Source organism: Callithrix jacchus, chromosome 5, assembly GCF_049354715.1.
Source record: "Callithrix jacchus isolate 240 chromosome 5, calJac240_pri, whole genome shotgun sequence".
In the NCBI taxonomy this organism is placed as follows: domain Eukaryota; kingdom Metazoa; phylum Chordata; class Mammalia; order Primates; family Cebidae; genus Callithrix; species Callithrix jacchus.
Genome location: NC_133506.1, coordinates 5,088,909 through 5,111,058, shown reverse-complemented (window position 1 = coordinate 5,111,058; position 22,150 = coordinate 5,088,909). Strand labels below are relative to the sequence as shown.

General features: G+C 40.8%; 1 protein-coding gene across 37 annotated transcripts in view; it reads left to right on the top strand.

Annotated features, from left to right (window-relative positions):
- Window positions 1-22,150, top strand: part of ASIP (agouti signaling protein) — a 210,955-nt gene that overhangs the window by 105,201 nt on the left and 83,604 nt on the right. For 16 of the 37 annotated variants that reach the window (XR_013535039.1, XR_013535038.1, XR_013535036.1 and 13 more), the window contains one exon: window positions 42-139. The exons of 12 other annotated variants lie outside the window; for them this stretch is intronic. Coding sequence is in view for 10 of the 25 variants with exons in the window: in XM_078371091.1 (XP_078227217.1) it covers window positions 42-139 (98 nt within the window). In the remaining 15 variants the exon portion in view is untranslated. Of the gene's footprint in view, window positions 1-41; window positions 19,377-22,150 lie in introns of those variants that run through there. 9 more of the 37 variants (XR_013535050.1, XR_013535048.1, XR_013535047.1 and 6 more) reach the window with 1 other exon arrangement.

The following is a 22,150-nucleotide window of genomic DNA, read 5'->3' as shown; positions in this document are numbered from 1 at the left end:
TGATTTATTTATTGAGATGGAGTTTTGCTCTTTTTGCCCAGGCTACAGTGCAAGGGTGCTGTCTTGACTCACTGCAACCTCTGCCTCCTGAGTTCAAGCAATTCTCCTGCTTCAGCTTTCCAAGTAGCTGGGATTACAGGTACGTGCCACCATGCCCAGCTAATTTTGTATTTTTGGTAGAGAAAGGGTTTTACCACGTTGGCCAGGCTGGTCTCGACCTCCTGACCTCAGGTGATCCACCCGCCTCGGCCTCCCAAAGTGCTGGGTTACAGGCATGAGCCACCACGCCCGGCCGTAAGTGGCATATTTTAATGTCCTTTTTTAGTTTTTTTGAGACTGGTATATTGACAATAATAATTTAAATTGTGTATTTACCTTGCATAGAGCAACTCTACTCAATTAACTTAATAATTCTTATAGTTTATCTATAGATTCACAATCATGTAATGTGTGTAGTGATTTCTTTCAGATAGTTGTTTTTTAAATTCTTTTTTTTTTTTTGATGAAAGTTCACTCTTGTTGCCCAGGCTGGAGTGCAATGGCATGATCTCAGCTTACTGCAACCTTCACCTCCCAGGTTCAAGTGATTCTTTTGCCTCAACCTCCCAAGTAGCCAGGATTATACACATGTGCCACCATGCCTGGCTAATTTTGTATTTTCAGTAGAGGCAGGGTTTCTCCATGTTGGTCAGGCTGGTCTTGAACTCCTGAACCTCAGGTGATCTGCCTGTCTCGGCCTTCTAAAGTGCAGGGATTACAGCCATGAGACACTGCGCCTGGCCCATTTTAAAAATTCTTTTTCTTTACTTATTGGACTGCTTAGAACCTTAAGAACAACGCTGAATAAAAATTAAAATAGCCTTACAGTATTTTTTCTATAGCTCTATATGCATATGTATATAAATAAAATAAAATGTATTTGTATATTTTACATATAAATATTAAAATTTTATATTAAAAATAAATATATTTTTGAGAAACACAGTTTCACTCTGTCACCCAGGCCGGAGTACAATGGCATCATTTTGGCACACTGCAACCTCTGCCTCCTGAGTTCAAGTGATTCTCATGCCTCAGCCTCCCAAGTAGCTGGGAACTAATATCCTTATCTTAGTTCTGATAGAAAGAAAGCACTCAATAATTTCCATTAAATATGATGTTTGCTGAAGCTTACTTTTTGTAGTTACTATTTATCAGATTGAGGAATTTTTCTTGTCATCCTAGTTTGATATAATTTTAAACATTAAAGATGGTGATTTTTATGAAATGCATTTTTCTCAATTAAAATTAGCCTGTGATTTTTATACTTTATTCATTTTATTTTTTTATCTTCTATTTTTATGGATAGATAATAGTTATACAATATATGGGTACATGTGATACTTTGATACAAGCATGCAATGTGTAATGATTAAATCAGGATAATTGGAATATCTATTATTTCAAGCATTTATCATTTATTTGTGTTGGGGACATTCCAGATCTACTCTTCTAGTCATTTTGAAATATACAATAAATTATACTTAATTATACTCACCCTATTGTGCTACTAAGCACAAGATCTTATTTCTTCTATTCTAATTGTATTTTGTTTTGTGTTGCTTTTTGCGAGAGAATATTGCTCTGGTGCCCAGGCTGGAATGCAGTGGAGCCATCTCATCTCATTTCAGCCTCTTGCTCCCAGGTTTAAGCGATTCTCCTCCCTCAGACTCCTGAGTAGCTGGGATTACAGGCGCCTGCTACTATACCAAGCTAATTTTTTTTTTTAATTTTTAGTAGAGATGGGGTATCACCATGTTGGCTAGACTAGTCTCAAACTCCTGGCCTCAAGTGATCTGCCTGCCTCAGCCTCCCAAAGTGCTGGGATTACAAGCGTAAGCCACCACACCCAGGCTCTAATTGCATTTTTGTATTCATTAACCAACCCTACTCTATTTCTTCCTCCCTACCACCCTTCTCACCTTCTCAAAAACACCATTCCATTTACTACCTTCATGAGATCAATTTTTTTTAACTCAAAAGAAGGCATACAAAGGGCCAACAGGTATGCGAATAAATAGTCAATATCACTAATCATCAGGGAAATTCAAATCAAAACCCCAGTGAGATTTCATGTCATCTCCAGTTAAAATGGCTGCAGAGAGAAGCTACCCACTCCAGGGCCTCCTCTCTGCTGATGGTTGCAGAGGTGACAGGATGATCTGCTTACAGAGAGGGTCTGAAGATTCCTCAAGGAACTAAAAATGGAACTACCATATGATCCAGCAATCTCACTGCTAGGTATAGATCCAAGAGAAAGGAATTCAGTATATCAAAAAGGTATCTGTACTCCCATGTTTATTGCAGCCCTATTCATAATAGCCAAGATATGAAATCAATCTAAGTGCCCATCAACAAATAAATGAATTTTTTTAAATGAGGTATATGTACACAGTGGAATATTATTCTGCCATAAAAGAGAACAAAATTCTGTCATTTGCAACAACATGGATGGTACTGGAGGTCACTGTTAAGTTAGATAAGACAAACACAGAAGCACAAATGTCACAAGTTCTCACTCATGTGGGGTTAATTTTTTTTTTGAAAGAAAGAAAAAAAGGAGTGAAGGAGAGGAAGAAAGAGGAAGAAAAAGAGGGAGAGAAAACAGGAATGTAACTTTATTCTAAAAATGGGTATTAATAATGGCCAATCAATATTTTGTGTATTTAAGGTGGAGAATGTATATTTTGTATATTTAAAATGGAGAGCTCTATAAATATTTATTGAGTTTACTTGTTCCGTATCTGAGTTCAAGTCCTGGATATCCTTATTAATTTTCTGTCTTGTTGATTCTAAATCTCTTTATGAGTTTTATGTATCTGGGTGTTATGTATCGTTAGCTCTTATTGTTGCATTGATCCTTTTACCACTATATCTTTGTTGCTTTGAAATCTATTTTATCAGATACGAGAATTGCAACTCCTGCTTTTTATTTATTTATTTATTTTTGCTCTCCATTTGGTTGGTAAATCTTTCTCCATCCCTTTGTTTTAAATCTTTGTGTATCTTTGGTTGTAAAATGGGTTTGGATGTAGCATATCGTTAGGTTTTGGCTGTATCTTTTGATTGGGGGATTTAGTCGACCTAAATTTAGGATTACTGCCATTTGATGTTAACTGGCTATTTTATCCATTCGTTGATGTAAATTCTTCTTTATGTTGATGCTCTTTACTTTTTGGTATATTTTTAGAAAGGCTAATACTGGTTGTTCCTTTCTATGTATAATGGTTCTTTCAGAAGCTCTTGTAAAGCAGGCCTGGTGGTAATAAAATCTCTGAGTACTTGCTTGTTCATAAAAGATTTTATTTTCCTTCAGTTGTGAAGCTTAGTTTGGCAGGATATGAAATTCTGGGCTGAAGGTTCTGTTCTTTAAGGATGTTGAATATCGGCCCTCACTCTCTTCTGGCTTGTAGGGTTTCTGCTGAGAGATCTGCTGTAAGTCTAATAGGCTTCCCTTTGTGGGTAACCTGACCTTTCTCTCTGGCTGCCCTTAGTATTTTCTCCTTCCTTTCAACCCTGGTGAATCTAATGATTATGTGCCTGGGGGTTGCTCTTCTTGAGGAATATCTTTGTGGTGTTCTCTGTATTACCTGGGGTTGAATATTGTGCTGCTTTGCTAGATTCAGAAAGTTTTCCTGAATAATATCCTGAAGAGTATTTTCCAGCTTGGATTCATTCTTTTCGTCGTATTCATGTACACCTATCAAACGTAAATTAGGTCTTTTCACATAGTCCCATATTTCTTGGAGACTTTGCTCATTCCTTTTTATCCTTTTTTCCCTATTCTTGTCTTCTTGTTTTATTTCATTAAGTAGGTCTTCGACCTCTGATATCCTTTCTTCTGTTTGATCAATTCGGCTATTCAAACTTGTGCATATTTCACTAAGTTTTTTGTGTTGTGTTTTTCAACTCTGTTAGTTCATTTATATTCCTCTCTATATTGTCTATTCTCATTAGCATTTCATCAAACCTTTTTTCAAAGTTCTTAGTTTCTTGACATTGCATTAGAACAAGTTCTTTTAACTTCCAGAAGTTTCTTATCATCCACCTTCTGAAGCCTACTTCTAATAGCACACAGTCCTTTTCCATCAGGGCTTGTTCTGTTGCTGATGAGGAACTGTAATCCCCTGTAGAGGGAGAGGGGTTCTGATTTTGGGTATTCTCAGCCTTTTTAAGCTGGTTTCTTCCCTTTGTTATAAATTTATCCATCTGTCATCTTTACAATTACCACCTTTCTAGTTAAGTTTCTGAGTGGATGCCCAGTTTATTGATTCCCAGCACTGGAATCCGAGCAACCCACTGCGCTGGCCAAAACAGCAGCGATAAGACTGATGGTGCTCTTCTGCCCGGGAATCTCCTCCCGTTTACTCTGCACGAAGAGCTGCCACACCGAAGCACTGGCAAAACCACTGCGCCAGCCACAAGAGTCGCGCTGGCGACCCGTGGGGCCCCTCCACTGGGAATCTTCTGGTCCGTGAGCGACAAAAATTTGTCTGAAAGTGTGGCGTCCTCTCGTTCTCTGCGCTTTGACTGGGAGCTACAATCCCAAACTGTTAGCGATCAGCCATCTTGGATCTCTCCGAGGAATCTCTATATTGTTTTCCATAGTGATTGTACTAATTTATATTCCCATTAACAGTATACAAGCATCCCCCTTTCTCTGCATCCTTATCAGCATTTTTAATTTTTTTAAACTTATTTTCCTTCTTCCCAAACATTACTGCTGATATTTTCTGTCTTTTTGCTGATAGCCATTTTAATTGGAGATGACATGAAATCTCACCAGGGTTTTGATTTGAATTTCCCTGATGATTAGTGATATTGACTATTTATTCATATACCTGTTGGCCCTTTGTATGCCTTCTTTTGAGAAATGCCTACTCAGATATTTCATTCATTTTTAAATTGGATTATTTATTCATTTTTACTAGTGAGTTGAGTTCCTTATATATTTTGGTTATCAATCCCTTGTCAGTTGACTAGTGTGCAAATACATTTTTCCCATTCTGTACATTATCTCTTCACTTTATTGATTGTTTCCTTTGCTGTGCAGGTTTTTGCTACGATATGATCCCATTTGCCCATTTTTGCTTTGGTTGTCTGTGCTTTTGAGTTCTTACTCAAGAAATCTTTGTCCAGACCAATATCCTCAAGCATTTCCACAATGTTTTCTTGTTTTCTTCTAGTGGTTTCATAGTTTCAGGTCTTACACCTAAATCTTTAATCCATTTTGATTTGATTTTCGTATATAGTGAGAAATGGGAGTGTGGTTTCATTCTTCTTCATATGGATATCCAGTTTTTCCAGCACCACTTATTGAAGAAACTGTCCTTCCCCTAGTGTATGTTTTTGGCACCTTTGTCAATAACTAGTTGACTGTAAATATATAGATTTGTTTGTGGATTTTCTTTTTTTTCCCCTTGCTTTCTTTTCTTCTAAATGTTTTTTTTTCTTTCTTTTTCTGTATCATCCAGCCTAAAATGCCATGTTTCTGGGTTTTCTATTCTGTTGCATTTGTCTGTGTATCTATTTTTATGCCAGTGCCATGCTGCTTGGGTTACTAGAGCTTTGTAGTATAATTTGAAATCAAGTAATGTGATGCCTACAGCTTTTTTCTTTCTTTTTTTTTTTTTAAGATGGGGTTTCACCATGATGGCCAGGCTGGTTTTGAACTCCTGACCTCGGGTGATCCACCCACCTCAGCCTCCCAAAGTGCTAGGATTACAGGTGTGAGTCACTGCACCTGGCTGCCTACAGCTTTTTTCTATTTGCTCAGGATTGCTTTGGCTATTCTGAGTTTTTGTGGTTCTATATGAATTTTAGGACCTTTTTTTTCTATTTTTGTGAAGAATATCATTGGTATTTTTGTTTGTTTGTTTTGTTTTTGAAACAAGGTCTCCCTCTGTCACCCAGGCTGGAGAGCAGTGGTGTGATCATGGCTCACTGAAGCCTCTACTTCCAGGGCCCAATTAATCCTGCCTCAGCCTCCTGAGTAGCTGGGTACAGGTGTACACCACTATGCCTGGTTAATTTTTCTATTTTTCATAGAGATAGGGTTTTACTATGTGCCTAGGCTGACTCAAACTCCTGGGCTCATGTTATCCTCCCATCTTGGCCTCCTAAAGTGCTGGTATTATGTGCATGAGCCATACACAGCACCTGGCCTTCATTGGTGTATAGATAAGGACTGCACTGAATCTGTAAATCACTTTAAGTAGTATGGACATTTAAACAATATTGATTCTTCCAATCTATGAACATGAGATGGCTTTCCATTTTTTGCTGTCCTCTTCAATTTCTTGAATCAATGTTTTATAGTTTTCATTTCATTCTTTGGTTGTTTATTTCTAGGTGTTTTTTCTGTAGCTATTGTAAAAGAGATTGCTTTGTTTTCTTTCTCAAATTGTTCACTGTTGAAATATAGAAATGCTATACTACTATTTTTGTATGTTGATTGTATATCCTGTTACTTTACTCAATTTGCTTATCAGTTCCAATAGTGTTTTGGTGGAGTCTTTGTCTTTTTCTAAACATAAGATCATATTGTCTGCAACCAAGGACAGTTTGGACAGTTTCCTTTTCAATATGTATGCCCTTTGTTTCTTTCTTTCTTTTTCTTTTTTTTTTTTTTGAGACGGAGTTTCGCTCTCCTTACCCAGGCTGGAGAGCAATGGCGCGATCTCGGCTCACCGCAACCTCCGCCTCCTGGGTTCAGGCAATTCTCCTGCCTCAGCCTCCTGAGTAGCTGGGATTACAGGCACGCGCCACCATGCCCAGCTAATTTTTTGTACCTTTAGTAGAGACGGGGTTTCACCATGTTGACCAGGATGGTCTCGATCTCTTGACCTCGTGATCCACCCGCCTCGGCCTCCCAAAGTGCTGGGATTACAGGCTTGAGCCACCGCGCCCAGCCTGTTTCTTTCTTTTATATAATTGCTCTGGCTAGGACTTGTAGTACTTATGGCAGCAGTGGCCCATCTGAAGTGGCTGCTGCCATCACTCCAGCTGCATACTCTACAGAGCCAGCGGGAGCTGGCAACAAGTGGGAGCCCTACCCCTTCCAAGTTGGTGGGGCGAGAGCTCCCTGGGTGCAGCTGTAGCTGCCCAAGTCATGGCTGCAGACTCAAGCCTCCCACTCCACAGAGCAGGCAGGAGGCCTGCTCTCATGGATGCATCTAGAGCTCGCCGAGTTGTGGCTGTGGACCTGGGCCTCCCTGTGCTCTTGGAGGGTCCAGGAGCAGGTAGAAACCCCACCCTCCCAGGTGGCAGCTGCAGCCGCCCAAGCCACAGCTACAGAGCCAAACATCTCCACACTCTCAGCAGCTTGGGAAGGTCTCCCTGACCCGCCAGGCTCAGAGGAGTCTTCTTCCACTCCCTGGCCTCTCCCCACACCCAGCACACTCTGATCTTGGAGCAAGATTGGGTTGAGCCCAGGCACTGATGCAACCCAGCCAGGTGTGTGCATGCTTGGAGCAGTGCTGATATGACAGTTCCCTGCTGCCTTGGGCCCCTCTGGATTTTGGACACCAATGAGAATGGGAGGGAAGCTGAGAAGGGGCCAAGGACAGCTTGGTACTGGCCTGCAGATGGCCCTTAGCAGGGCAGCCTGGGTGCCATTGACAGCAGTGGGAGGCAGACAGGCTCCTGGGCAGAAGGGAGGGTCTGAAGGCTTGGAGCCAGGTTGCCAGTTCCACAGACCAGAGTGGGAAATAGTGTTGCCTTTTCCTGGCCCATCCATGGCTGCCCATGGACCAATTGGTGTGTACTTCCTCTCTTTTGAAGCCCATAAAAGCCCCCAGTTCAGCCAGAGCTGAGCAGATATCAGGACAACCAGCTGCAGAGAGGAACTATGCACTCCAGGGCCTCCTCTCTGCTGAGAGCAGCAGATGTCAGAATGACCAGCTGCAGAGAGAAGCTACCCACTCTAGGGCCTCCTCTCTCCTGACAGTTGCAGAGGTGACAGGATGATCTGCTTACAGAGAGGAGCACCCCACTCCAGGGCTTCCACTGAGTTATTTTGTTCTCAGTAAAGCACCTCTTCACCTTGCTTAACTTGTCTGCATAGCTCATTCTTCCTGGTCTCAGGACAAGAACTCGGGACCTACCAAATTGTGGGACTGAAAGAGGTGTAACACAAACAGAGCTGAAACATGCCCCTTGCTCACCACATTGAGGGTGAAGAGAAGAAAAGAAGAGCTGTGGCCCTCTGGGGACCCCAGACCTGGGAGCTCCCTGATCCAGGGCTCCCTCTTTGGGGCCCTGTGACTCCTGGAGTCTCCAAGCTTCTGGGAGCCACCACATTCCCCAGCGGATGGTATGGAAGCTACTTGTGATCCACCTGGTCCTGCTGCAACCTTGCAGAGAGTCAGCACCCATGTCAGCACCTGGAGCTGCTCACCCCATGGTAGCAGCTGGTATGCTTGACTGTGTGCAGTGGCCAGACTCCCATGCTTGCTCACTCACAAACCTGCCACCACTCCACACCTGGCTTGCCCTTGGCAGGCATGTGATCTAGGCCAGTAGTGTGAGCTGAGCACAGCCTACCAGGCCAAGTGGGCAGAACAAACCCAGCAGGCCTGAGCAAAACTTGGACAAAGGTGCCACCAGCCACAGAGGTTTCCAGCCAGAAAAGTGACACCCCAAGGATCCTACAGTAGCACTAGCTTGAATAAAAGTGGTGAAAGCAGTCATTCTTGTCTTGTTCCAGATCTTAGACAAAAGCCTTTCAGTTTTTCCCCATTTAGTATACTGTTAGCTGTAGGAACCTTATTCATTTTATGATGAACCACAGTGATTGATCTTTTGAATGGTAACTTTTTAATCTTGTATCCCTGGAATAAACCCAATTTGGTCACAGAGCATTAGTCTTTTTATATATTGCTAGTTTGGGTATGCTAATATTTTTGTTAGGATTTTTATATTTATATTAATTAAAGAATTTGACAGGTAATTTTTCTCTTGTAATGTTCTTTTTTTTTTTTTTTTTTTTTTTTTTTTTTTAAGAGACAGGTCTTGCTCTGTCACCCAGGCTGGAGTGTAGTAGCTTAGTGACTTGATTATAGCTTATAGCAACCTTGAAATCCTGAATTTAAGCAGTCCCGCTGCCTCTGCCTCCCAGGTACCTAGGACTACAGGAGCATGCCACCCTGCCTGGCTAGACTTTTATTTAATGTTTTATAGAGATAAGGTCTCTCTATTGTTGCCAAGGCTGATTTCAAACTCCTGACCTCAAATGATCCTCCCAGTTTGGCCTTCCTCAAATGATCTGCCCACCGCAGTCTCCCAAAGTGCCAAAATTATAGGGAGGAGCCATAGCTCCCAGCCTCTCCTGTAATGTTCATACACACACACACACACAATTTATTTCATTTATTTATTTATTTTATTGCATTTTACGTTCTGGGGTACATGTGCAGATCATGCAGGATTGTTGCATAGGTACATACATGGCAATGTGGTTTGCTGCCTCCCTCCTCCGTCACCTATATCTGGCATTTCTCCCCATATTATCCCTCCCCAACCTCCCTACCCACTGCTATCCCTCCCCTATGCCTCCCAAGAGACCCTAGTGTGTGATGCTCCCCTCCCTGTGTCCATGTATTCTCATTGTTCAACACCCGCCTGTGAGTGAGAATATGTGGTGTTTGATTTTCTGTTCTTGTGTCAGTTTGCTGAGAATGATGGCTTCCAGATTCATCGTCCCTATAAAGGAAATGAACTCATCGTTTTTTATGGCTGCATAGTATTCCATGGTGTATATATGCCACATTTTCCTTGTCCAGTCTATCATCGATGGGCATTTGGGTTGGTTCCAGGTCTTTGCTATTGTAAACAGTGCCGCAAGGAACATACATATGCATGGGTCTTTATAATAGAATGATTTATAATCCTTTGGATATATACCCAGTAGTGGGATTGCTTGGTCAAATGGAATTTCTATTCTAGGTCCTTGAGGAATTGCCACACTGTCTTCCACAATGGCTGAACTAATTTACACTCCCACCAACAGTGTAAGAGTGTTCCTATTTCTCCACATCCTCTCCAGCATCTGTTGTCTCCAGATTTTTTAATGATCGCCATTCTAACTGGCGTGAGATGGTATCTCAATGTAGTTTTGATTTGCATCTCTCTAATTATGCTTTGATATAAAAGTCACGTTGGTTCCATAAAATGAGTTGGAAATTCTTCTGTCTTTTTTTAGTTTTCAAGAAGAGTTTGGATGAGATTGGTATTGTTTTCTCTTTGAATGTTTAGATCAGTCTACTGATGAACAACATCCAAGGCTATCACTTTCTTGGTTTAGAAGTTTTTGTTGTTGTTGTTGTTTGTTTGTGTTTTTGTTTGTTTTTTGAGACAGAGTCTCACTCTGTCACCCAGGCTAGAGTGCAGTGGCGTGACCTCGGGTCATTGCAACCTCCACCTCCCAGGTTCAAACGATTCTCCTGCCTCAGCCTCCTGAGTAGCTGGGATTACAGGCATGCACCACCATGACTGGCTAATTTTTGAAATTTTAGTGGAGACAGAGTGTCACCATGTTGGCCAGGCTGGTCTCTGACCTCAAGTGATCTGCCCACCTCAGTTTCCCAAAGTGTTGTGACTGTAGGCGTGAGTCACCATGCCAAGCCTAGAAGTTTTAAATTATTGATTCAGGCCAGGTGCAGTGGCTCATGCCTATAATACAAACACTTTGGGAGGTTGAGGCAGGAGGATTACATGAGCCTGGGAATTTGCTTGAGCTCAGGAGTTCAAGACCAACCTGGGCAATATGGTAAAACCCCATCTCTACAAAAAACATACAAAAATTAGCTAAGCACGCACCTGTAGTCTCAGCTACTTGGGAGGCTGAGGTGGGAGAATCACTTGAGTCGGGGAGGTTGAGGCTGCAGTGAGCTGAGATCATGCCACTGCATTCCAGCTTAGGTAACAGAGTGAGATCCTGTGGAAACATTTTTTTTTAATTAAAAAAATTACTGATTTGATTTCTTTCAGACAAGGATTATTCAGATTTTCTCTCTTTTCTTATGTCAGTTTAGGTAGTTTGCATTTTTTCAGGCATTCATTCATTTCATCTAAATTTTCAAGTTATCAAAAAATATTCTCAAAATATTCTATTATCTTTGTCATATCTATATATTGTGACTTTTAAATTTTGTTATTGATTTCTATTTTATTTTCACTGTGTTGAGAACATATTTTGTTTGTTCTCAAACATGATTTCTGTCCTCTGTAATGTGTTTAACCTTGCTGTACGGCCTAGTACATGTTCTATTTTGGTTCTATATACACTTTAAAGAATATATATTCTTCCCTAACTATGTTTACACAAAACAAAATTTTTTAAAAAAGACTACATATTCTGCAGTTGGTGAGTAGCATTCAATTAACTCAGTAGGGTCAAGTTTGTAAACCATATTGCTTAATTCTTTTACAACATTAAATATTTTTGTCTCTTTATTACTGTGGGAGGAATATTAAAATCCTACATTTTAAAAAGTGGAATTGTCTGTTTTTCTTGTAGTTCTGTTCATTTATGCTTTATATATTTTGAGTCTATGTTATTAGCTACAAATACATTTGGAATTGTTATATCTTCCTGTTGAGCTGATTTTTTTGGGGAGGGGGATGATGTCTCTGCCACCCAGGCTGGAGTGCAGTGGCGCAATATCTGCTTGCTGCAACCTCCGCCTCCCAGGTTCAAGCGATTCTCCTGCTTCAGCCTCCCAAGTAGCTGGGATTACAGGCATGTGCCACCACAGCCAGCTAATTTTTGTATTTTTTTGTGGAGCTGGGGTTTCACCATGTTGGTCAGGCTGGTCTCAAACTCCTGACCTCAAGTGATCCACCTGCCTTGGCCTCCCAAAATGCTGGGATTACAGGTGTGAGCTGCCACTCCCAGCTGTGATTTTTTTTTTTTTTTTTTTTTTACATTATGAAGAATCCTCTTTATCTATAGTAATGCTTCTTTCCTCAAAGTTTACTTTGATATTTGTTAATCAGTTTTCTTTTGGTTTGTCTTTTTAGGTCATATCTTTTTCCATTCTTTTACCTAAAATTATCTAAATCCCATAGTTAAGGTATATCTTTTGTAAGCAGCATAGAATTGGATTTTGTTATCCAGTCTCTGGTAGTCATAATAGCCCCCTCCAAGATGTATTAGTCAAAGTTCTCCAAAAAAATAGAGAGAGATATATATTAATTATTAATTATAATGATTGGCTCATATGATCATGAAGGCTGGTAAGTTCAAAATCTGCAGAACTGATGTCCTAGTTTGAGTCTGAAGTCCAGAAGCAGCAAGAGCTGACGTTCCAGTTTGAAGGCCATTAATCAGGAGAATTATCTTTTACTTTTATTCCATTCAGGCCTTCAACTAATTATGTGAGGCGTGTCCACATTTCAGAAGGCAATCTGCTTTATTCAGTCTAGTGACCAAAATATTAATCTCATCCAGAACACCCTCACAGAAACAGCTATAGTAATGTCTGACCAAATATATGGGTACCTCATGGCCTAGTCAAATTGATACATAAAAATTAACCATCACAGATGTCTATGTTCTATCCCTAGAAACTGTTAATATGTTATATAATATGGCAAAAGGGACTACACAGATGTGATTAAGGATCTTGAGATACGGAGATTATGCTGGATTATCTGAGTGGGCCCAATATAATCACAAGTGTCCTTATAAGTGAAAGAGGGAGACAGGACAGTCAGAGCCAGGGAGAGATTTAAAGATGCCACACTGCTGACTCTGAAGATGGAAAGATCTATGAGGCAAGGAATGCAGATGGCTTCTAGAAGCTGAAAGAGGCAGAGAACAGATTCCCCTTTAGAGGCTCCAGAAGGAATGTAGCCTTGCCAACATCTTGACTTTAGCCTATGAAACCTATTTTGCACTTCTGACCTCCAGAACTGGAAGGCCAGGTGCAGTGGCTCATGCCTTTAATCCCAGCACTTTGGAAGGCTGAGGTAGATAGATCTCTTGAGCTCAGGAGTTTGAGACCAGCCTGGCAAACATAGTTAAATACTATCTCTACAAAAAATTAGCCAAGCATGGTGGCACATGCCTGTAGTCCCAGCTACTCAGGAGGCTGAGGTGGTAGAATCACTTCAGCCTGGGAGGCAAAGGTTGCAGTGAGCTTAGGTCACACCACTGCACTCCAGCTTGGGTGACAGAGTGAGACCCTGTCTCAAAAAAAAAAAAGAAATGATCCTTTAAAATGGGTGCCCTGGAAATCATGTCATGAATCAAATAGAAATTTTTACTATTTCCCAGGCAATGCAAGGACCTTAAAACCCTTTTAAGTTCAATACCACCCAACACACACACATACACACTCACATTCTCTCTCTCTCTTTCTCTCTCTGTGTGTGTGTGTGTGTGTGTGTGTGTGTGTGTGTTCTTATTGCCATATATTTTAATTTTATTTTAAGATAGAGTCTTACTTTGTTGCCCAGACTGGAGTGCAGTGGCACAACCTCAGGTCACTGCAACCTCTGCCTTCTGGGTTCAAGTGATTCTCCTGTCTCAGCCTCCTGAGTAGCTGGAACTACAGGCCCATGCCACCATGACCAGCTAATTTTTGTATTTTTAGTGGAAACAGGGTTTCACCATGTTGGCCAGGCTGGTCTTGAACTCCTGACCTCAGGTGATCTGCCTTTTTTTCTTGTGCTACTTCTAAGATTTTTCTCTGGGTCTTTGGCTTTTTATAGATTTACAATCATATGCCTAGGTGTACAATTTATCCTGCTTGGGCTTTGTGGCATTTCTTGAATTTGTAACCAGATAAAGATATCAAGTATATAAAGCTTTGGTACGTTCTCAGTAATTATATTCTTAAATATTGCTTGTATCCCATTTTCTCTCTCTGACCCTTCTAAGATTATAACTGTTCACTATGTCCCCTATGACGTCTACATTCTTTTCTGTATTTTTCATCATTTTGTAACTCCATGTTTTAGTCTGTATATTTTCTTCTGAATTTTCATTTCACCAATTCTGCATTAAGCTGAGTCTAATCTGTTATTAAACGCATCTAATAGATTATTCGTTAAACTTTTATTTGTAAATAATTTCAAAACTTAAAAGTTGCAAGACTAGTAAGAAAAATTGCAAGAACTCCCATACACCCAATCTCTGTTAATATTTTGTCTCATTTTGCTTTATTATTTTGTGCCTGTGTGTTCACTCTTTCTCTTTCTTCAAGTGTATACACACATGCATGCACACACATACGATTTTTTATACACACAACTTCAGAGTATATTTCATACATATACATTATGACTCTTTTCTACTCAATATTTCATTGTGAATTTCCAAATAAGAATATTCTTTTAAGTAACCATGGTACAGTTATCACTTATATAAACTTATTTAGTATATTTTAATATTGATGCAATACATTATCTACTGTCTATTTTACAATTTTAACAATTGACCCAATAATGTCTTATATAGTATTTATTTTCCTTCAGTACAATCTCCTTTAATCTGGAAGTTCCTCAGCCATTCTTTGTCTTTTATGACATTGATAATTTTGGGGAAAAAATTCTTTCTTGTGATAGAATTCTTTTAATTTTTAGTTTACCTGATGTTTTCCCATCTGCCCTTATTAATTTTGATCACTTCATTGAGATAGTTCCATACTTTACCCTTATAACTAATAAGCAATCTGTAGGGGAAATACTTTAAGAATGTGCATGTATCTTTCATCTATTGATGATTTTTACTTGAATCAGTTCTTACTATGATGGTTGCAAAATTAAGATTTTCCAACTCCAGCACTGCTTTTGAGTGAGTGTAGGACTTAACCTGTCAGCACTTGACATACTACTATAAGCAAGAATTCTCCTAGAATATTTATCCCCTCCAAAACCCATGTTTAAATTTAGTTGCCACTGTAACAGTATCAAGAGGTGAGACCTTTAAGAGGTGATTAGGCCATGAGGGCTCCACCCTTGTGAATGGACTAATGCTGCTGTCATTATTGCAAGGGTGGGTTCACCCTCCTTGCTCCTTCTCCTCCATCCTTTCTTTATCCTTCTGCCATGTGATGCCTTATACATTGTTATGACGTAGCAAAAAGGCTCTCACCAGATGCCAGCCCTTCTATCGTGGACTTGCCAGCCTCCAGAACTGTGAAGTAATAAGTTTATTTTCATTATAAATTACCCAGCCTGTGGTATTCTTTTATAGCAGCACAAAACGGTCTAAGACAGAAAGTTGATGCCAGAGAGTGGAGTGTTGCTATAACCAATACCTGAAGAAAGTGAAAGTGGCTTTGCAATTCAGTCATAGGTAGAGACTGGGACAGTTTTGAAGTGAATACTGAAAAAGCCTGTATTGCCATGAACAGGACATTAAGGGCAATTCTGGTGAGGGTTCAGAAAAAGAGGATGGCTATAGAGAAAGTCTGAAACTTCTTAGTGATTACCCAAGTGGTCTTGATCCGAATGTTGTTAGATATATGGACAGCAACAGCAATTCTGATGGGTTCTCAGACAGAAATGAGGATTCCTAGTAAAGGCCATCCTTGTTAGAAAGTGGCAAAGAACTCAGTTGAATTTGTGTCTATGCCCAAGGGCTATATGGAAAGCAGAATTTAAGCATGATGAACTAGGGTATCTGAAGGAAGATATTTTTAAGCAAAATATTGAAGGAGCCAATGGCTTTTCTTTTATTTTCTTTTTTTTTTTTTTTGAGACAGAGTCTCGCTATCTCCCAGACTGCAGTGCAATGGCGTGATCTTGGCTCACTGCAACCTCCACCTCCCGGGTTCAAGCAAGTCTCCTGCCTCAGCCTCCTGAGTAGCTGGGATTACAGGCGCCCGCCCCCACCCCCGGCTACTTTGTGTACTTTTAGTAGAGACGGGGTTATGCCATGTTGGCCAGGCTGGTCTCAAACTCCTGACCTCAGGTGATCTGCCTGCGTTGGCCTCCCAAAGTGCTGGGATTACAGGTGTGAGCCACCATGGCTGGTCCACATGGCTTACCTTAACTGCAATTAGTAAAATAGGAGAAGAGAGGAGAGAAATAGTTTTTTAAAGGAATTTATAATTTGCAGTGAAGCAGAATGTAAGAATTTGGAAAATTCACAGCCTGGCCACGTAATGAATAAAAAGACTTGTTTGGGAGAGAATACCAAGGGTGTGGCCAAGTGACCCTTTGATAAAGTGATTAGTATGGGTGGGAGGAAGCCGGTGCTATTCTTCAACACAATGCGAGAATGACCACTTAAAACATTTTGGAAACCTTTAAGGCTGCCCCTCTCATGACAGGCTCAGCGCTCTAGGAGATCAGAATGTTTTCAGGGGATGGGCCTGGGGTGCCCTCCATGGGCTCACTACCCAGGGCTGCTTGGGACTCTGCTCCCTGCATTCAGGTGTAGTGCTCCTCAGCCACCCCAACCATGGCTGAAGCAGGCCCAGGTGCAGCTCCAGCCATCACTCTGACTGCTACTCTGGAAAGTACAGGCTGTAAACTTTGATGGCATTCATGTGGTACTGTAATAATTCTGCAGGTGCACAGAGAGCATGAACTGTAGAAACATGCCTCCCTTCACCTAGATTTCAAAGTATGCTTGCAGAGACATGCAACAAGAGCATAGGTGCTGCAGAGAATCCCCACTGGGCCTAGTGGGACTGTGGGGATGGATCACCTTGAGACTCCAAAGCTTACAGAGCTACCAGCATGCAGTGCCAGCCTGAGAGAACTGCAGGCATGAGACTCCAATCTATGAGCATCACTGCGCTCTCCAGAGAGAATTGCAGGCTTAGACTCCAATTTAAGCCCAGCAAAGCCATGGAGGCAGGATTGCCTGAGCTTTAGGAGCCCAACCCCACCCCAGTGTATCCAGGAGGTAGGACATAGAGTCAAAGAACATTATTCCTGACCCTTAAAATTTACTGTTGTTTGCTCTGCTGGTTTTGGACTTACTTGGGACCAATTACTCCTTTCTTCTTGCCTATCTCCCTTATGGAATGGGAATGTCTATCCTATGCCTAATCACCATTGTATTTTAGAACTAGATAATTTGTTTTGATTTCAGGTGTTCACAGCTGGAGGGGAATTTGCCTCTGAACTAATGGTGCCTTGAATACCATCTATATGATTTAGATGAGACTCTAGACTTTGGATTTTGAGTTGGTACTATACTGAGCTAAGTCTTTTGGCTATTGGGATGGAATGAATATATTTAGTATGTGAGAAGGAAATTAGTTTTGGGGGACCAGAGGTGGAATGGTATGGTTTGGATATTTGTGCCCTCCAAAACTCATGTGGAAATTTAACTGCATTGTAACAGTATTAAGAAGTGAGACTGTGGCCAGGGATGGTAGCTCATGCCTGTAATCCCAGCACTTTGGGAGGTCATGGTGGGTGGATCACTTGAGCCCAGGAGCTCAAGACCAGCCTGAACAACATGGCAAAACCCTGTCTTTACAAAAAATACAAAAATTAGCAAGGCATGGTGGTGAGTGCCTGTAGTCCCAGCTACTTGGGAGGCTAAGGCAGGAGGATTGCTGAGGGGCAGCGGTTGCAGTGAGCTGAGATTATATCACCACACTTCAGCCTAGGTGACAGAGTGAGACTTCATCTCCAAAAAAAAAAACCAGACAAGAGATCTTTAAGAATGTCGCATAAATGCACTAATGTCATTATTGTCAGGCTGGGGCTGGCTTTTTTATTGTGGGAGTGTGTTCCCCCTCTCTTGTGCTCCCTCTTGCCATTACAGGGGTGATCCACCACACCCAGCCAAGACTAATATTTAAAAGTAAAATCCAAGAAAACTTTCCGTGGATAAAAAGCAGAGTTTAATTTACACATTAAAAAGGCCCACCTGGGGATTGAACGATCCAAGATGGCTGATCGCTAACATCTCGGGATTGCAGCTCCCAGTGAAAGCGCAGAGAACGAGAGGATGCCACACTTTCAGACAAATTTTTGTCGCTCACGGAGCAGAAGATTCCCAGTGGAGGAGCCCCACGGGTCACCAGCACAACTCTTGTGGCCAGTGCGGCGGTTTTGCCGGCACCTCGGCGCGGCAGCTCTTGGTGCAGAGTAAATGGGATTGGTTCCCCTTCTGACCGACGTTTGGAGCTCCAGGAAGGCAGAGTCGCCTATTACGAACTCAAGAAGGCAGCCAGACTGGAGATTCCCGGGCAGAAAAGCACCATCAGTCTTAACGCCGCTGTTTTGGCTGGCGCAGTGGGTTGCTCATATTTCGGCCCTGGGAATTAACAACTTGGACATCCACTCAGAGACCTAATTTGAAAGTTGGTAGTTACAAAGACAACAGGTGGATAAATTTACAATGATGGGAAGCAACTGGCGCAAAAAGGCTGAGAATACCCAAAATCAGAATGCCTCTCCCTCTAAAGAGGATCACAGTTCCTCATCAAAAAGGGAACAAGGCTTGATGGAGAACGAGTGCATCCCATTAACAGAATCAGGCTTCAGAACATGGATAATAAGAAACTTCTGTGAGTTAAAAGAACTTTTTGTAGCCCAATGTAAAGAAACTAAGAACTTTGAAAAAAGGTTTGACGAAATCCTAATGAGAATAGACAACTTAGAGAGGAATATAAGTGAATTAATGGAACTGAAGAATACAATGCAGGAACTCTGAGAAGTATGCACAGGTTTAAACACTCGAATTGTTCAAGCAGAAGGAAGGATATCAGAGGTCAAAGTCCAACTTAATGAAATAAAACGAGAAGACAAGATTAGAGAAAAAAGGATAAAAAGGAATGAGCAAAGTCTCCAAAAAATGTGGGACTATTTGAAAAGACCAAATTTACGTTTGATAGGTGTACCTGAATGCGACGGAGAGAATGAATCCAAGCTGGAAAATATTCTTCAGGATATTCAGAAAAATTTTCCTAACCTAGCAAAGCAGGACAATATTCAACCCCAGGTAATAGAGAGAACACCACAAAGATACTCCTCAAGAAGAGCAACCCCCAGGCACATAATCGTTAGATTCACCAGGGTTGAAATGAAGGAGAAAATACTAAGGGCAGCCAGAGAGAAAGGTCAGGTTACCCACAAAGGGAAGCCTATCAGACTTACAGCAGATCTCTCAGCAGAAACTCTACAAGCCAGAAGAGAGTGGGGGCCAATATTCAACATCCTTAAAGAACAGAACTTTCAGCCCAGAATTTCATATCCAGCCAAACTAAGCTTCACAACTGAAGGAAAATAAAATCTTTTATGAACAAGCAAGTACTCAGAGATTTTATTACCACCAGGCCTGCTTTACAAGAGCTTCTGAAAGAAGCATTACACATAGAAAGGAACAACCAGTATTAGCCTTTCTAAAAATATACCAAAAAGTAAAGAGCATCAACATAAAGAAGAATTTACATCAACGAATGGATAAAATAGCCAGTTAACATCAAATGGCAGTAATCCTAAATTTAAGTCGACTAAATCCCCCAATCAAAAGATATAGCCAAAACCCAATGGTATGCTACATCCAGACCCATTTCACATGCAAGGATACACAAAGACTCAGAACAAAGGGATGGAGAAAGATTTACCAACCAAATGGAGAGCAAAAATAAATAAATAAATAAATAAAAAGCAGGAGTTGCAATTCTCGTATCTGATAAAATAGTTATTAAAGCAACAAAGATATAGTGGTAAAAGGATCAATGCAACAATAGGAGCTAACGATCCTAACACCCAGATACATAGAGACTTAGACTCAATGAGACAGAAAATAAATAAGGATATCCAGGACTTGAACTCAGGTCTGGAACAAGTAAACTCAATAAATATTTATAGAGCTCTCCACTTTAAATACACAAAATATACATTCTTGTCAATACCACATCACCCCTACTCATAGGTTTAAATGAAATATTGATTGGCCATTATTAATACCCATTTTTTTAGAATAAAGCAACATTTTCATTCTCGTTCCCTCTTTTTCTTCCTCTTTCTTCCTCTCCTTCACTCCTTTTTTTTTCTTTCCTTCTTTCATAAATAAATAAATAAAAAGGCCCACCTGGTGCAAGGAAAATTGACCTCACAAGGTCAACTCTGAAAATATTCTAGTAAAACTATAAGTCTTCAAATATTTTTTAAATCCTCAGAGCCTCCAGTTCAAAACATGAAAAAAAATTACAAGTATAAGACTACAAAATAGGCACATGAGTAGAAGAATAACATATAACTATTTTATGTTCTGACAAAGGAGAAAGCATGTAACTAAAAGAAGTTGGAGGACACAGGAGAAAGGAATAGATAGAATAAGATGATTGACTGTTATATAGGAGTCAAGGATATAACTTAAAACTGACATACCAGCCAGTAAAACTTAAGTAAGAATAAAAGGAAATTAAGGGTAGTATAAAAGTTATTAATACAAAGGTAATCACTAGAACAAAAATATAACACTCCCTAAATACCAAGAGATTGAAGAATGAGGCCTGGTACAGTAGCTCATGCCTGTAATCCCAGTACTTTGGGAGGCCGAGGCAGGAGGATTGGAGGTCAGGAGTTCGAGACCAGCCTGGCTAACAAGCTAACATGGTAAAACCCTGTCTCTACTAAAAATACAGAAATTAGCTGGACATTGTGGCACATGCCTGTAGTCCCAGCTACTTGGGAGGCTGAGGCAGCAGAATCACTTCAACCTGGGAAGCAGAGGTGGCAGTGAGCTGAGATCACACCACTGCACCCCAGCCTGCATGAAAGAACAAGACTCTGTCTCCAAAAAACAAAAAAACAAAAAAAAAAGAAAGTACATCAAATAGAGAAAGACACATAGCAAATATAATGCAATGTACACAGTAATTATGATATGATAGAACTGTGACCAAACATATCAACCATATCAATAAATGTGAATGAGCTTAATTTACTTATTAGTATTACTACTATTTGAGATGAAGTCTCATTCTGTCACTCAGGCTGGAGTGCAGTGGCACAGTGGCACAATCTTTGCTCACTGCAACCTCCACCTCCCACGTCAAGCAATTCTCCGGCCTCAGCCTCTTGAGTAGCTGGAATTACAGGCACGAACCACCATGCCTGGCTAATTTTTGTACTTTTAGTAGAGATGGGGTTTCATTACGTTGACTAGGCTGATCCCAAATTCCTAACCTTGTGATCTGCCCGCCTTGGCCTCCCAGAATGCTGGGATTACAGGTGTGAGCCACCATGCCTGGCCCATTATTATTATTTTTTTGGGACAGTTTCACTCTGGTTGCCCAGGCTGGAGTGCAATGGCACGATCTGGGCTCACTACAACCTCCACCTCCCAGGTTCAAGTGATTCTCCTGCCTTAGCCTCCCAAGTAGCTGGGACTACAGGTGCCTGCCACCACACCCGGCTAATTTTTGTACTTTTAGTAAAGATGGGGTTTCACCCTGTTGGCCAGGTTGGTCTCGAACTCCTGACCTCCAGTGATCTGCCTGCCTGGCCTCCCAAAGTGCTGGCATTACAGGTGTGAGCCACCACGCCAGCCTTAATTTACTTATTAAAAGCATTTTGAACTTACTAATCAGCTCACAAATTAAAACTCAGATCTATAGACACTCTTAAAGTACAAATTCAGAAATACTAAAGGAAAGATATGAACAAGAATCTACTAGCCAAATGAAAACAACAGAAAATCAGGAGTTGTGATCTTGGTAACAAAATATAATTCAAGCCAAAAAGCAATCAACAAGATAAAAAAAAATTTTTCTATTAAAGTCTTATCTCCTAATGAAGTAATGAAGATACATTATAAATATCCATTTATCAAATAACAAAACCACTTACACAAAACGGAAGCTACAAGACATGCAAGGGGATATACGTAGAGACATGGTAACAACAGGCATTTTAAAATACACTTAGTGTTGAACGGGTTGAGTTGACAAAAATGAATAAAGCTATGAAAGATCTACAAAACATAATCCAAATAACTTACGAACACACTACTCATTCTCAGGTGGGGTCAGTGGGGAAACCACAAACAAATCCCGAACACTTTTTAGTAGACTTGTTTATTTAGCGGTATGGATGAAGTAATTCTGAAGCTATTTTAGATGTATAGTTGTGAGTTGCTTAACAACAGAGATAGCGTTCTGAGAAATACATCATCAGGTGGTTT